Source organism: Sus scrofa, chromosome 4, assembly GCF_054392235.1.
Source record: "Sus scrofa isolate SSC_HxYL_T2T_F1_AM1 chromosome 4, Sscrofa_HxYL_maternal_Yorkshire_Landrace_v2.0, whole genome shotgun sequence".
In the NCBI taxonomy this organism is placed as follows: Eukaryota; Metazoa; Chordata; class Mammalia; order Artiodactyla; family Suidae; genus Sus; species Sus scrofa.
Genome location: NC_139386.1, coordinates 75,248,275 through 75,262,220, shown reverse-complemented (window position 1 = coordinate 75,262,220; position 13,946 = coordinate 75,248,275). Strand labels below are relative to the sequence as shown.

Genomic DNA, 13,946 nt, shown 5'->3' with positions numbered 1-13,946 from the left:
CATTCCTACATCTATTCTGTTAATAAAAATATTACTAGAAATTAGAAAATATTAATTAAAAATTTTTTAAAATGTTACTACTAAAAAGTAATAAATTATTTTAAAATTTACTGCTAGAATTAAAAAATAAATAAACTTTCATTATTAACCAGTTTCTTTAGGGAGAACATTCTGGAATGAAACTGGTTTTGTTGTTTTGGTTATAAAAAGACATAAAAGATGTGTCTTGAAATCTTACCTTTTTAACTTTTATAAAAAAACAAGGAACCAAATATTGCTGCAAAACTTTGCAATTGCAGAGAACATTTGAATGAAAGTAGATCCTAGTTTGTGGAATGTATGATTATTTTAGGACTTCAGAGAGCCATGGTTATGTTCAACCTGATCTACAGTTATTTCTTTTTAACCATCCCCTTCTATCTGTTTGGTGATCTGTATCCCTGGTGTACTTTGGGAGGGAGTAAATAAATGAGAAAGAATAAAAATGGGTGATAAAATCTGTGAAAGTTTGGCTGCTTTTTTAAAAGTGAGAGTTCATTTCATTTTTGTGTAATCTAATTTTATCATCTCAGTAACAAATTTACTTTCCACCTCAAGTTATGAAAGAATGTATCATTGGAAAATAGGGGAAGATTATTTATTGTGAAATGTAGTGCAAGTTTTGAAAGAAACAGTTTTCCTATTCTCTTTGAGCCCATAGAGTAATCTCAGCTAACATCTGTTATGGCAGCATTTCCAACTTTTTTGAGAACTTCTGATATAATGAGGTATAATAAATGTCCTCCTAAAAAAACTCTGTGGTCAGATATAAGTTTGGGAAATTTATTTAGTCTAAATAATTGAAGTGTGTTTTGCTACTTGATTTTATACTTTATGTATTAAAATGTAAAATGAATTTCTAAGACAAGGGTGTAGTATGACTATCTTCTGACTTATTTGTTCAGACTCTATTTTCAGGAAATTTTAATGGATTATAAATTCTTGAGAATTGCTACCTGTAAGAATCTTCTTGTTTTACTTGGTAACAGATATTTTATAATGTATTTGTCACAGGGGCTTAGAAGATTGGTTTTTTGGCATTCCTCAGAGATGCTTCAGGTCTGCCAGGGGAGAACTGGGGAGGGGACCCTGGATCCCACTTGTGCAGCAACCAGAGCTGTGCTTTGCTTTTTTATGTGTTTTATATGTTGGAATTCTGCTTAAGATTTCACTTAAAGTGTTGGAAAATCATTATTTTTTAAGACTGTAAGGGCATTTACCTTAGTAAACCCAACTTTTGAATTGTATCATAAAAATTTCCCTATGTTGGGGTTAAAACATCTATTAAAGGTTCGTTTTAATGTGATGTTTAAATGGAAGGTTTTATGCTTTATATTACTTTAATTGTTTAACTGGGTGACGTTTGAATCCGTGTATACATGTGCTATTTAAAGAGAAGCCTTAAAGTTTCTTACCGGCAAGACTGTATTTTACCTCAGTCTCCTTGCCAGTACTAACAAATAGGTTTTCAGAAATTAGCTTTTTATAATACTGAAAATAATTATCTGTAACCAGGATACGTATTTACCTTTTAAAAGAGTACTAACACTATAGAATATTAAAAGCTAGGTTTATTGGAGAGCAGAATTGAAAAATTATCTGAAATCTTAAAGGTAAGTTGTTTAAGAATTTAAATTTATTGTAATTATCTAGCTAAAACAATTTTTTAAAAACTGACCTTTTTTTTTTTTTTTTTGGCTTTAGGACCACACCCACAGTGTATGGAGGTTCCCAGGCTAGGTGTCAAATCAGAGCTGTAGCTGCCAGTCTACACCACACCCACTCTAAACTCCTTAACCCACTGAGCAAGGCCAGCAATCAAACCTTCGTCCTTATTGATGGTAGTCAGATTCTTGTTTCCCCTGAGCCATGAACTCCCTACAAATTGACCTTTTAAAGCAGATTGGTGAAAACTGGATTTATTGGTGAGATATCTCAAGTAATTATTTGTAGAGTTAAAGTTGTGTAGGTCGTTGTAGCTTCTTGTACTGACGTAGCTGAAATAATTGTTTAATTAAAAAATTTTCAGCTAAGTACATAGTATGTCTTTAAAATTAAATGCTGTTGTCTATCTTAGTATTATAAATAATAAAAATAACTTTTTAGTCTGGAAAGGTTTTTAATATTTGTTTTGTATACCAGGATCAAACCCAGGGATTTTTTTGGTGGGGGGCGTCTTTTGTCCTTTTTTAGGGCCATGCCTGCGGCATATGGAGGTTCCCAGGCCAGGGGTCTAATCCGAGCTACAGCTGCTGGCCTATAGCACAGCCACAGCAATGCCAGATCTGAGCTGTGTCTGCGACCTACACCACAGCTCACGGCAGCACCGGATCCTTAATCCACTGAGTGAGGCCAGGGATTGAACCCTCAACCTCATGGTTCCTAATCAGATTCGTCTGCTGCTATGCCACAATGGAAACTCCGGGAATAATTTTCAGAGTAATTTTAAAAGTAAATCTTTGTCCTTCAGGTCTTAAAATTAGTTCTCTGTAGTACCTCGGGATGAACTCATGATTAAATTGATTGAAAAATTAATTTGAAGACTAAATCAGAAAAATGAAGTTTGAATTTGTCTTTTTGTGCATATGGGGAAATAAATTCCTAGCCATGTTTAGGGGAATTTGTCTTTTTGTGCATATGGGGAAATAAATTTCTAGCCATGTTTATCAGAGAAGAGGTTTAGAGAACTAAGAAAGTAGAATACTATTTTGATTTTTGTTATTTTCTGTCCCTGTTATTACTGCCCTTAGGTAAGGTTTTCATTATATTTGCCCGTTGGAATGAGTTTATAACTGGTATTTGTTATTTTGTCACTCAGCAGTTGGTAGGTCATCTTAAAGTCCTTGTGTGTTGCCATTTGTTAAAAACTTACCAAAGCTTCACAACAGTAGATACATTCTATATGATTGCCCTTAAGATGGTCCCATTTCTCCCTGCCTCATCTGGCCAACTTTATCCATCTAATTTATTCAGGGAAATCGGACCTACTATTTTCTGAGTATTTTCTTTCATGATCTCCAGCTTTCCATTTATATGTATGACCCCCCCCCCCACACACACACAGACTCCCAGGTCTGTCACTTCATGAAGTCTTCTGATTTTCCTAGTGACTTGCTTCTTCCTCTTTGTACTCAGGTTTTGCATTTTGCTTTGCTCATACTTCTGTAACAGCACTTATCAATTTGTAGGATAAATATGTCTTTCCCACTAGACCTGTGAAGTGCTCCAGGTCAGAGATCACATTCTTCATCTTTTTGTCTTTAGTTACTACCACTGTAGGTAGTAGGCACTCAGTAGGTATTTATTGAATAAATAGGTAAGGTTAACTGCTAGAATTAGGGAATGAAGAGGTATGGTTGATGAAATGGAATGTAATGTGTAATTCTTTTCTTATGACATACATGATTAAATACATATCTGTTATACTTCTTGAAAAGTATAGTATTTTTAAGAGAAAGAAAATTTACAGAAACATTTAAAAAAGTGTACTAAACTTCAGTTTTTGTTGTTAATCCAGAAGTCAGTTCTGGACTTTGAAGTACCTCAGGTTCTTGATGGAAATCAGTATCTTCTGTGCAGGAGTGCTCTTATTGGTGCATAATGCCTTAACTTTTCTGTTGAACTTTTAAGACGTTGTATAGTGTTCTTTCTTGGAAGTTTGGATGTGCAGGTTTGATCCCTGTCCTTGCTCAGTGGGTTAAGGATCAAAGATCTGGTGTTGCCATGAGTTGTGGTGTAGGTAGCAGACATGGCTCAGATCTGGCATTGCTGTGGCTGTGGTGTAGGCCAATGGTTACAGCTTCGATTCGACCCCTGGCCTGGGAACCTCCATATGCCTCGGATTTGGCCCTAAAAAGACTAGGGGAATAAAAAGGGTATTAAGTTAACTATAACTGAAAGACTGTTAAGCTGTAGAGTTGTCTTAAAATGCCCTTAGGTCAGAACAGTTAATCGTGAATTTTTTTCTTAACCGTTGTTCAAGTTTTCTTTGAGATAATAGAAAAACAATTGACCTACATCACAAAGGCAAGAAATAATTATAAAGGAATTTGTAATTCTAAGGAAGAATTTTTAATCTTTTCTATAATTTAGTTTTCAAATTTAAAAAGACTTCTTTAGCATTTTGCAACTAACATAGATTTTTAAAAATCTGTGATTGATTAGAGCAGCAGGTATCCCATTTCACCAACAAAGGTTAGAGAAATTAAATGATCAGTTAGATAAATTAAATGATCTAATGATCACTGGCATAGAAAGTAGAAGAGTTCAGAATTGAGTCCATATCCTTGACTGCTACAGTTACTACATCATATGACGACTCTTAAGATCTGAACTAGGTTTGAATGAAATCATATGGTGTGCTTGGTGATTAATTTACATTTTAAATTTACATTTTTAAGAGGCAAGTTAAATCGTATTAATAAATATAACTTGCTGATTGAATGTTTAAAGTGTCCTAGGTGCTTTATCTTTATTTTAATATTTGAGAAAATTCAGAGTTAAAGTAACTTAATAATGGGTTCACATACTGATAAGTACTGGGCTAGGATTAGAATTTAGATATCTTATGCCTCCATTTCCGCCTTACATTCATTAAATGGCCTCTTTCCAGGTTGTGTTTCTAACTTTATGCTCTGGGTAAAAAGTTTGTGGATCTCTTCTTATAAATGTGTTTAATCTTATCCATTGGTTATTATATTGATATTTATGTGTACATATTGTTTTTTTCCTTTACAATCCTTTGAGTAAAAGGGAGATACCAAACATTTCACATCAGTTTAAAGTTCATCTGTCTTTGAACAACAGAATAAAACCTCACTATTACTGCCCAGTTTCGGAACTGTGAATAAACTATTTTAAAGTGGTTATTTGGACATAAACTATTAAATTGATTATGTCTCGTTGTACAAGGTTTGAAGTAAAAGGTGAAAGGAAGTTTTGGGGTTTTTTTGTTTTGTTTTGTTTGTCTTTTTATGACCGCACCAGAAGCATTTGGAGGTTCCCAGGCTAGGAGTCCAGTCGGAGCCATAGCTGCCAGCCTATACCACAGCCACAGCAACATGGGATCTGAGCTGCGTCTGGGACCTACACTACAACTCACAGCAATGCCTGATCCTTAACCCACTGAGTGAGGCCAGGGATTGAACCTGAAACCTCCTGGTTCCTAGTTGGCTTTGTTTCTGCTGCGCCACAACAGAAGCTCTGTTTTTGTTTTTTTTTGTTTTTTTTTGAAAGGAAGTTTTGAGATATTATTTTCCATCATTAGTAGGTGGAAATTTTGTTCCCATTCATTACCCAAAGTATATTCCTTTAATTGATATTCAATTTAGCTAGCAAACAAAATTTTATCTTATATTAAGCAAAATGTATTTTAAATTATTTCCAGTGATAAAGCTTTGCTGATTCGGGAGTTCTAGTCCTGGCTCAGCTGTTAATGAATCTGACTAGGAACCAGGAGGACTCGAATTCTATCCCTGGTCTCACTCGGATTCTATCTAAGGATCCAGCGTTGCCATGAGCTGAAGTGTAGGCCGCTTACGCAGCTCAGATCCTATGTTGCTGTGGCTGTGGTGTAGGCCAGAAGCTGTAGCTCTGATTAGACCCCTGGCCTGGGAACCTCCATATGCCACAGGTGCGGCCCTAAAAAAGACCAAAAATAAAATAAGACAGTTGGGATTAATGGAGCACATTTTAAAGTAATTTAAACTCATTATTTTGACAAAAATCACTAATTTAGGGTTGAAGTAGTAAAAGTCATGATTTTAAAAAATAATTGAAAAGATATCTAATAAAAGCCCCATACCCTAAAGGATTTGGACCTGTTCCAGCCAGCCCCAGAAGTGACAGAATTAGCAAAAATTTGTTACCCACTAATTTAATAATATAGGTTGGGGGGCTTTTTTTTTTTTTTTTTTTTAAGCAATCAATATAGGTTAGATAATCAGTTCAGACCAGGTTGATAGATTGTGACCCAGAGACCAAATCCAGTCTTATGCCCTATTTTCTTTGAGGAAACCCTTGAGCTAGCAGCTTTTTAGAACTATTTTTTAAATTAATTATAGTTTATTTATATTAAAATTTTTTTTTATTTTAAGTTTAGCTATATAGCTATACTTTACATAGCTAACAGCTTTTTAAAAGGTTGTTTTTTTTAAAAAAAGATGGGAGTTCCCATCATGGCTCAGTGGAAAATTACCTAGCATCCATGAGGACGAAGGTTAGATCCCTGGCCTTGCTCAGTGGGTTGAGGATCAAGGAGCTGGTGATGTTCTGTAGGTCACAGACACAGCTTGGATCTGCTGTTGGCTGCGGCATAGGCCAGTGGCTTCAGCTCTGATTCATCCCCTAGCTTGGGAACTTCCATCTGTATGCCTCAGGTGTGGCCCCCCCCAAAAAAGAAGATGAATATTTGACTGGAACCAGAGACTATTTGGCTTGTAAAGCTTAAAATATTTACTCTCTGGCTGTTTAGTTTGCTAATCCCTGAATTATGAGATGGGTAATAGACAATTTAGGAATTCGATGTAATTGTGCAAAATTCAGCGCTTGTGGGGGTGAAATAAGATTATTCAACATAAGTTCTGAGTGAAATTTTGCATAGGATATCAGGAAGAATGAAGTTAAAAATTTTCCACCTTGTCTGTTTTTCCACTCCCACATCCAGGTAAGGACTTACTGAGTCCAGATTTCAATACCAGCATTCTAAATTAAAACTTTGAAATGGATTACCTCCAAGTTCAGCTTAGCTCTCCTCTCTTATTCTTCCTTCGTGTGGAATTTATTCACTTCCCTGTGCTAGGCATCTTTAACTGTAGGTTTTCTTTTAGAATAAATATATTAGTAATTTTTACACATGAAGGCATTCAGTGTTTGTTTAAAAGAAATGATAGAGTTATAAAAGGAAACCTTTAATAACTTTAAAAAAAGACAATTTAAAAAAATCTTGATTATATATGTTATTTATATTGGCTGAAGTTTAAAGTTTTATTGTGAGTTCAGTATGAAGTACTATAAATACTTTTACTTTCAACAGATACTTTAGTGGTCAAATTATAAGAGAGAGTGTGTGTATCCATAGTTACTGAAGTTTACTCATTATTGATTTCAGATTTTTTTTAAAAACCGCTGTTGGTGATTTTGAGCTTCACTATGCTTCATTTCCTTCATGCTGATATCATGAACATTCTTGGAATGTGTTTTTAAATGTAGTTAATAATTACCCAGTATAGTTAAAAAACATGTTCAACTAAATTAGTGAATAGCTGAAACATGTATTTACAGCTTTGACTACAGTAAAATATACTTAATATCAAGTGTATTTAAAGTCATTTTTTCTTGGAGTTCCCGTCGTGGCACAGTGGTTAACGAATCCAACTAGGAACCTTGAGGTTGCGGGTTCGATCCCTGCCCTTGCTCACGGCGTTGCCGTGAGCTGTGGTGTAGGTCGCAGACGCTGCTCGGATCCCACGTTGCTGTGGCTCTGGCGTAGGCTGGCAGCTACATCTCCATTTCGACCCCTAGCCTGGGAACCTCCATATGCCGCGGGAGCAGTCCAAGAAATGGCAAAAAGACAAAAAAAAAAGTCATTTTTTCTTAAAATAGTGCTAAGTGACAGTTTTTTAAGTTCAAGTGAAATGCTTGGTAACTATTATAAATAATTTAAATGCAACTTCTAATTGATTTTCTTAAGTTATTATTTTCATTTAATTACATCAGAATCCTTTCAAAATACAGAATATTAAATTAGCTTTCTCATAGACTTTGGACATGTGAAGTATGTCACAAATAACTTAATAGTAATGCGTCTTAGTTTTCAGTGATAGGTCTTAAAAAATGAATTCCAGGTAGTATCTATGATATAATTGTCGCACATTTAGATTGATATACTTTCCTGAGTGGGAGAGCATGGCAAAATGGTCCCAAGAGAGTAACAGCCCCCCCCCCCCCCCCCCCCCGCCAGATTTGATTTGCTCCTTTGCGTTTTCCACTTTGCTCAGGGAACTTAGAATGTCTGTATAAATCAATTGAATAGAATTGACCCCTGTGAGGGGAAAACAAGTTGTCCTGGCTAGATATTAGCTTAATTTTCACAGCTTGCTTAATTTTACAAATTCTAAAGCTCTGTCCAAGACTTTAAAAATCACACCTGAATCAAAGAATGAAAGTCTATTAATTTGTCTCTTGGTGACCTTGATTGGGGGCTTGGTTCCAGGATCCCTGCTGATACCAAAATCCAAGGATGCTCAAGTCCCTTTTATAAAATGTCATAGTATTTTCATATAACTTCGAACATCCTCCTGTATGCTTCAGATCACCTCTAGCTTACTGGTAATACAAAATACAGTGTAAGTGTCATGTAAATAGCTGCCAGTGTGGCAAATTCAAGCTTTGCGTTTTAGGACTTTATGGAAATTTTTCTTCCTGCATATTCTTGATCTGTGGTTGGTTGAATCCATGGATGAAAAACCAACTGTATCAGACATTTTTGGTATAAGAAACCTTTCAAAAGAGATCCGTAGAATATTTTAGTTTTTACATTGACTAGTAACAAATTTGAGTTTTTTTCCCTTAATAAAATTTAGTGCTTTGATTTTTAGCAAATCATTAAATGGATGATTAGTTGATATTCAGAATAAGGACTGATTTAATTACAGTAATTTTGGAAAAAAAAATAGCAGGAACTCACTTTGTAAATTAAAATTCTGATCAGGAAGGTGATGAGTTTATTTTGTAAAATTTAGAAAAATAGAGTATAAAGAGGTACTTGTTACCAGCAGTTAAAGAAACCATAGTTCAGATTTTGTTTTCTTTTTCAAAATGAGCAAGGCAAAACAAAACAAATTTGGATCATGCTGTAGGCATAATCTTGAGGGTTTTTTTTTTTTTTTCCTTCTCATGGTGTTTCTCAATTTAATTTTTTTTTTCTCTTTTTTTTTTCCTGGCCCCACTTGTGCAATATGGAAATTCCCAGGGTAGGGGTAGAATTGAACCTGCAGCTGCATGTTGCACAGCAACACTGGATCTGAGCTGCATCTGTGACCCATGCTGTAGCTTACAGCTGCACTGGATCCTTAACCCACTGAGTGAGGCCAGGGATCAAACCTGCATCCTCATGGAAACTATGTTAGGTTCTTAATCCACTGAGCCATGATGGTAACTCCTCATTTTATTTTTCCTTTACGAAAGTACAAAATTTAATTGCTGAACTGGATTCTGTCATAGAGATACATTGTAATTTCTCCATTATTTGGCATAGTTTCCAGGTTTATTTAATCCTTGCATATAAATTTTTATATATATCAATTGCTTAAAATCTAGCAACCAGTGTGTCTGCAGGGTTTTATAAGTCAGCTTTTTGTAGAAATTATTTTTAAATTGTACCCAAGGATCTGGTTCTTAAATAGAAATAATCCCCATATCCCCTCCCCCCAAAAAAACCTTCAGTTTTATAACATATTAAAAACAGTCCAGTAAATTTTTCTATTGATAAAATTGGATTTGAAGGTTTGAGATTTTAATTTTATCTATCTGGAACAGGTACATCTGTCTTCCATTTCTTTAAAACTATTTGATTTTAATCTTTGAGATGTTTTTCATCCTCCATTTTTCAGAGGACAATTTCGCTCTTGATTATGATCTTTTGTTTTGCAGAATAACAGCTATCCACCAATGTCAGATCCGTACATGCCTAGTTACTATGCTCCATCGATTGGATTTCCATATTCTCTTGGGGAAGCAGCATGGTCCACGGCTGGAGACCAACCTATGCCATACCTGACAACCTATGGACAAATGAGTAATGGAGAGCATCATTATATACCAGATGGTGTGTTTAGTCAGCCTGGGGCATTAGGAAATACCCCTCCATTTCTTGGTCAACATGGATTTAACTTTTTTCCTGGTAATGCTGATTTCTCTACATGGGGGACAAGTGGATCTCAGGGACAATCAACACAAAGTTCTGCTTATAGTAGCAGTTACGGCTATCCACCTAGTTCTCTTGGGAGAGCTATTACTGATGGACAGGCTGGATTTGGCAATGATACTTTGAGTAAGGTGCCTGGCATTAGCAGTATTGAGCAAGGCATGACTGGACTGAAAATTGGTGGTGACCTGACAGCTGCAGTGACAAAAACTGTAGGAACAGCTTTGAGCAGCAGTGGTATGACTAGCATTGCAACCAATAGTGTGCCCCCAGTTAGCAGTGCAGCGCCTAAACCGACCTCCTGGGCTGCCATTGCCAGAAAGCCTGCCAAACCTCAACCGAAACTTAAACCCAAGGGCAATGTGGGAATTGGGGGTTCTGCTGTGCCACCACCTCCTATAAAACACAACATGAATATTGGAACTTGGGATGAAAAGGGGTCAGTGGTAAAGGCTCCACCAACCCAACCAGTTCTGCCTCCTCAAACTATAATCCAGCAGCCTCAGCCATTAATTCAGCCACCACCATTGGTGCAAAGCCAACTGCCTCAACAGCAGCCTCAGCCACCACAACCACAGCAGCAACAAGGACCTCAGCCCCAGGCCCAGCCTCATCAAGTGCAGCCTCAACAGCAGCAGCTGCAGAATCGCTGGGTAGCTCCTCGGAACAGGGGGGCTGGCTTCAACCAGAACAATGGAGCGGGCGGTGAAAACTTTGGTTTAGGTGTTGTTCCTGTCAGCGCTTCGCCTTCAAGTGTAGAAGTGCATCCAGTGCTGGAAAAGCTAAAGGCCATAAACAACTATAATCCCAAAGACTTTGACTGGAACCTGAAGAACGGACGTGTGTTTATAATCAAAAGCTATTCTGAGGATGACATACACCGTTCCATTAAGTACTCTATCTGGTGTAGTACTGAGCATGGTAATAAGCGTTTGGATGCAGCTTACCGTTCCCTGAATGGGAAAGGCCCACTCTATTTGCTCTTCAGTGTGAATGGCAGTGGACATTTTTGTGGAGTGGCTGAGATGAAGTCTGTTGTGGACTATAATGCATATGCTGGTGTCTGGTCTCAGGATAAGTGGAAGGGCAAATTTGAAGTTAAATGGATCTTTGTCAAAGATGTTCCCAATAACCAATTGCGGCATATTCGCTTAGAAAATAATGACAACAAACCAGTTACCAATTCAAGGGACACTCAAGAGGTACCCCTAGAAAAAGCTAAGCAAGTGCTTAAAATAATTGCTACTTTCAAGCATACCACCTCAATCTTTGATGACTTTGCACATTATGAAAAGCGTCAAGAAGAGGAGGAAGCCATGCGTAGGGTAAGAGTACAGAACTTTTTGTGGGTAAGGTCTTTTTATTGGGGTGGTGTAAATGGATGAATGTTCTTTAATGCTTTTTAATACTACATTCTGAGTTTAAGAACTTTACTCTGAGGAAACCAGCCACTTGTGATTAAAAAAAACCTCTCTATACCCTTGAAGACCTCAGATGCCTTCCCAAGGAAGTAAATTCCCTTACTCTGAATTTGCTTCCTCCCTAATCTTTATACATCTCAGATGATGAAGGTCTTTGAATCCTGTTCCTCAAAGCTCTGTGAGTTCTGCACTTGTAATTAAGCAGGCCTAAGGACTGGCTAAGGATTCTTTTTTCTTTTTGCTTTTTAGGGCCACACCCGTGGCATATGGAGGTTCCCTGGCTAGAGGTGGAATCAGAGCTGTAGCTGCCGACCTAGCCACAGCTCACAGCAACGCTGGATTCTTAACCCACTGACCAGGGCCAGGGATCAAACCTGCAACCTCATGGTTACTAGTCGGATTTGTTTCTGCTGCACCACAAAGGGAACTCCAAGAACTGGCTAGGGATTCTAATCACTAATCTTAAACACTGATTTTATGGGGAAGTGTGTTGGAGTTTGAGACAGCTTTTAAATAAATATTTGAATATTTTTTATTTTGTACTTAGGAGAAATAAAATAGATTCTCCCCTGAGACATTTTTATAATTTGTACATTTAAAGCACTTGTACAAAATATAGTAAGGATTTGACTTTGGGGAAGCAACTAAGAGTTGAGAAGATGTGGGCCTTAGATTTAGACTGTGCACAATTTGATTTCTAGTTGTTATTTACCCTCTGTGAGACTCTTAAGCGAGATTTACCCTGAAGTTATACACTATTTATACTTGGATCAGATTGGCCAGGATTTGGTGACAGAGCACTCAGAGGAGTTCAGGCTGAGGAATGTTTTTTATTCCAAATTACAAAAATAAATTGCCTGGTCTTATTTTTGGGAGGAAAAGAGAATGAATGGAGTGGGCAACTAGCAGGTTTTTCCATTGACAATACATTTAAATTTCAAATGAAGCAGGGCTAAAATTAGAAACTTCTCCAGTAAACTATGTTAGTTACTACGGAAAGCTTCCACCTGGAAATTAAGATAAAGCAGGTCAACTTTATCTGTATAGAAAACATCAGTAATCAGTTAGGGTGCTTCCTGAAAATGCAGCATCTTGAGACCCATTCTGGGAAAAATCTGATATATCTGAAAAAGACCTGGTGGTGTACCAGCGCCTTGGGTTATTCTGGTGCTGGTGACTGCTGCACTGAATTGTTAGCAGTTTTGCTTTGGAATAACACAAATGACTGCTGTTAAAGGCCTGCTCATCCTTTTAAATGGAGTACTGAATTGAATTTTCTCCGGGTTAAATGTGGGAAGTGAGGGGTAAAGAGGGATCAAGGGTAGGTTCTGAGTGTTTGAACTCAGCAGTTGAGTAAATGTTCATAATGTGACCGTCTTTACAGATAGAAGAAACATTTGGGGTAAGGAAGGTGGGGTGCGGGCAGAGATTTCATTTTAGGATATGCTGATTGATATTTTAATATGCCTTTGAGAAATAAAGTGAAATAAACCTTTTTGATTAGGCAGTTAAATGTGGGAGTCTGATTTGGGAGCCTTTTATTTTTAAAAAATTGATTCCATGAAAGTGAGATGAGATTACTGAGAGCAAAGAGGAATGGCAATGAAATAACATATCAGCTTTTTTTCCTCCCACCGCAGAAGTCACTCTTGTATGTCTTTGACATTTCTTCTCTACCCAATCTGAAAATTTATCCTAGCTTTATTCTTTATTATATAATTATCTCTGGAATTACCTAGGACAATTATGTGTTGTTTTGTAGTTATACATATGATGACTTAAACTTTACATGTGTGTGTGTGTGCCTTACTCATGGCATAAATTACCAGGCCTGCCTGGGATCAAACCCACAGTCACGTCACAGCAGAGACCTAGATTCTTAACCCACTATGCCACAAAGGAACTCCAAATTTTATATTTTTAAATTTAAAAATTTTACACTTAAATTGTTTTATGACTTACTGCCAGTCTTTTTATGTCTAAACTTGCTTTTGACATTTTTATTTTGAACCTAAATTGTTTTATTACCATCATCTCTTTTTAAGTGCTTCTAGATCCAAAAAATGCCTTTCTTTGGCCATGACATGTGAACAAATTTTATCTAGATATAGAAATTCTAGGTCACGGTCTTTTCATTCAGGCTTTGCTTTATAGTTTTCTATTTATAGTATGTTATTTATAGTTTTATATTATGGAGAAGTCTGAGGCCAGCCTAAATATTCTTTCTTTGGAAATAACTGTTTCTGTCTGTGTAACAAAATTTATTCTTGCAAATGAAAATGTATGTGGAATGTGTACAATATGGGTCTCATAATTTTCCTTATTCCTTCATCTATAGGCCAAGTTTTTCTTTTTCTCTTTTTTTCTAGTAAGGTCAAAAATAACTTGAATCTTTGTCCTTGAGAGCCAGTACTTTATTTTTCTTTGCATTTGGAAAATTTCTCAAATTTGAATTTGTCATTGAATTTGATTTACTTTGTGTTGATTCTGTGATTTGTGAGGTTTTATGTTCTTTAGTGACAGTTTAGTTTGCTTACATTATCAGATCTAGCTCCCTTGTT

General features: G+C 36.5%; 1 protein-coding gene across 12 annotated transcripts in view; it reads left to right on the top strand.

Moving 5' to 3' along the window:
* Nucleotides 1–13,946, top strand: part of YTHDF3 (YTH N6-methyladenosine RNA binding protein F3) — a 41,623-nt gene that overhangs the window by 7,254 nt on the left and 20,423 nt on the right. For all 12 annotated transcript variants that reach the window (XM_021089299.2, XM_021089303.2, XM_085022294.1 and 9 more), the window contains one exon: nucleotides 9,691–11,289. In XM_021089299.2, coding sequence (XP_020944958.1) covers nucleotides 9,709–11,289 — 1,581 coding nt within the window. In that variant the 5' untranslated portion in view covers nucleotides 9,691–9,708. The remainder of the gene's footprint in view (nucleotides 1–9,690; nucleotides 11,290–13,946) is intronic.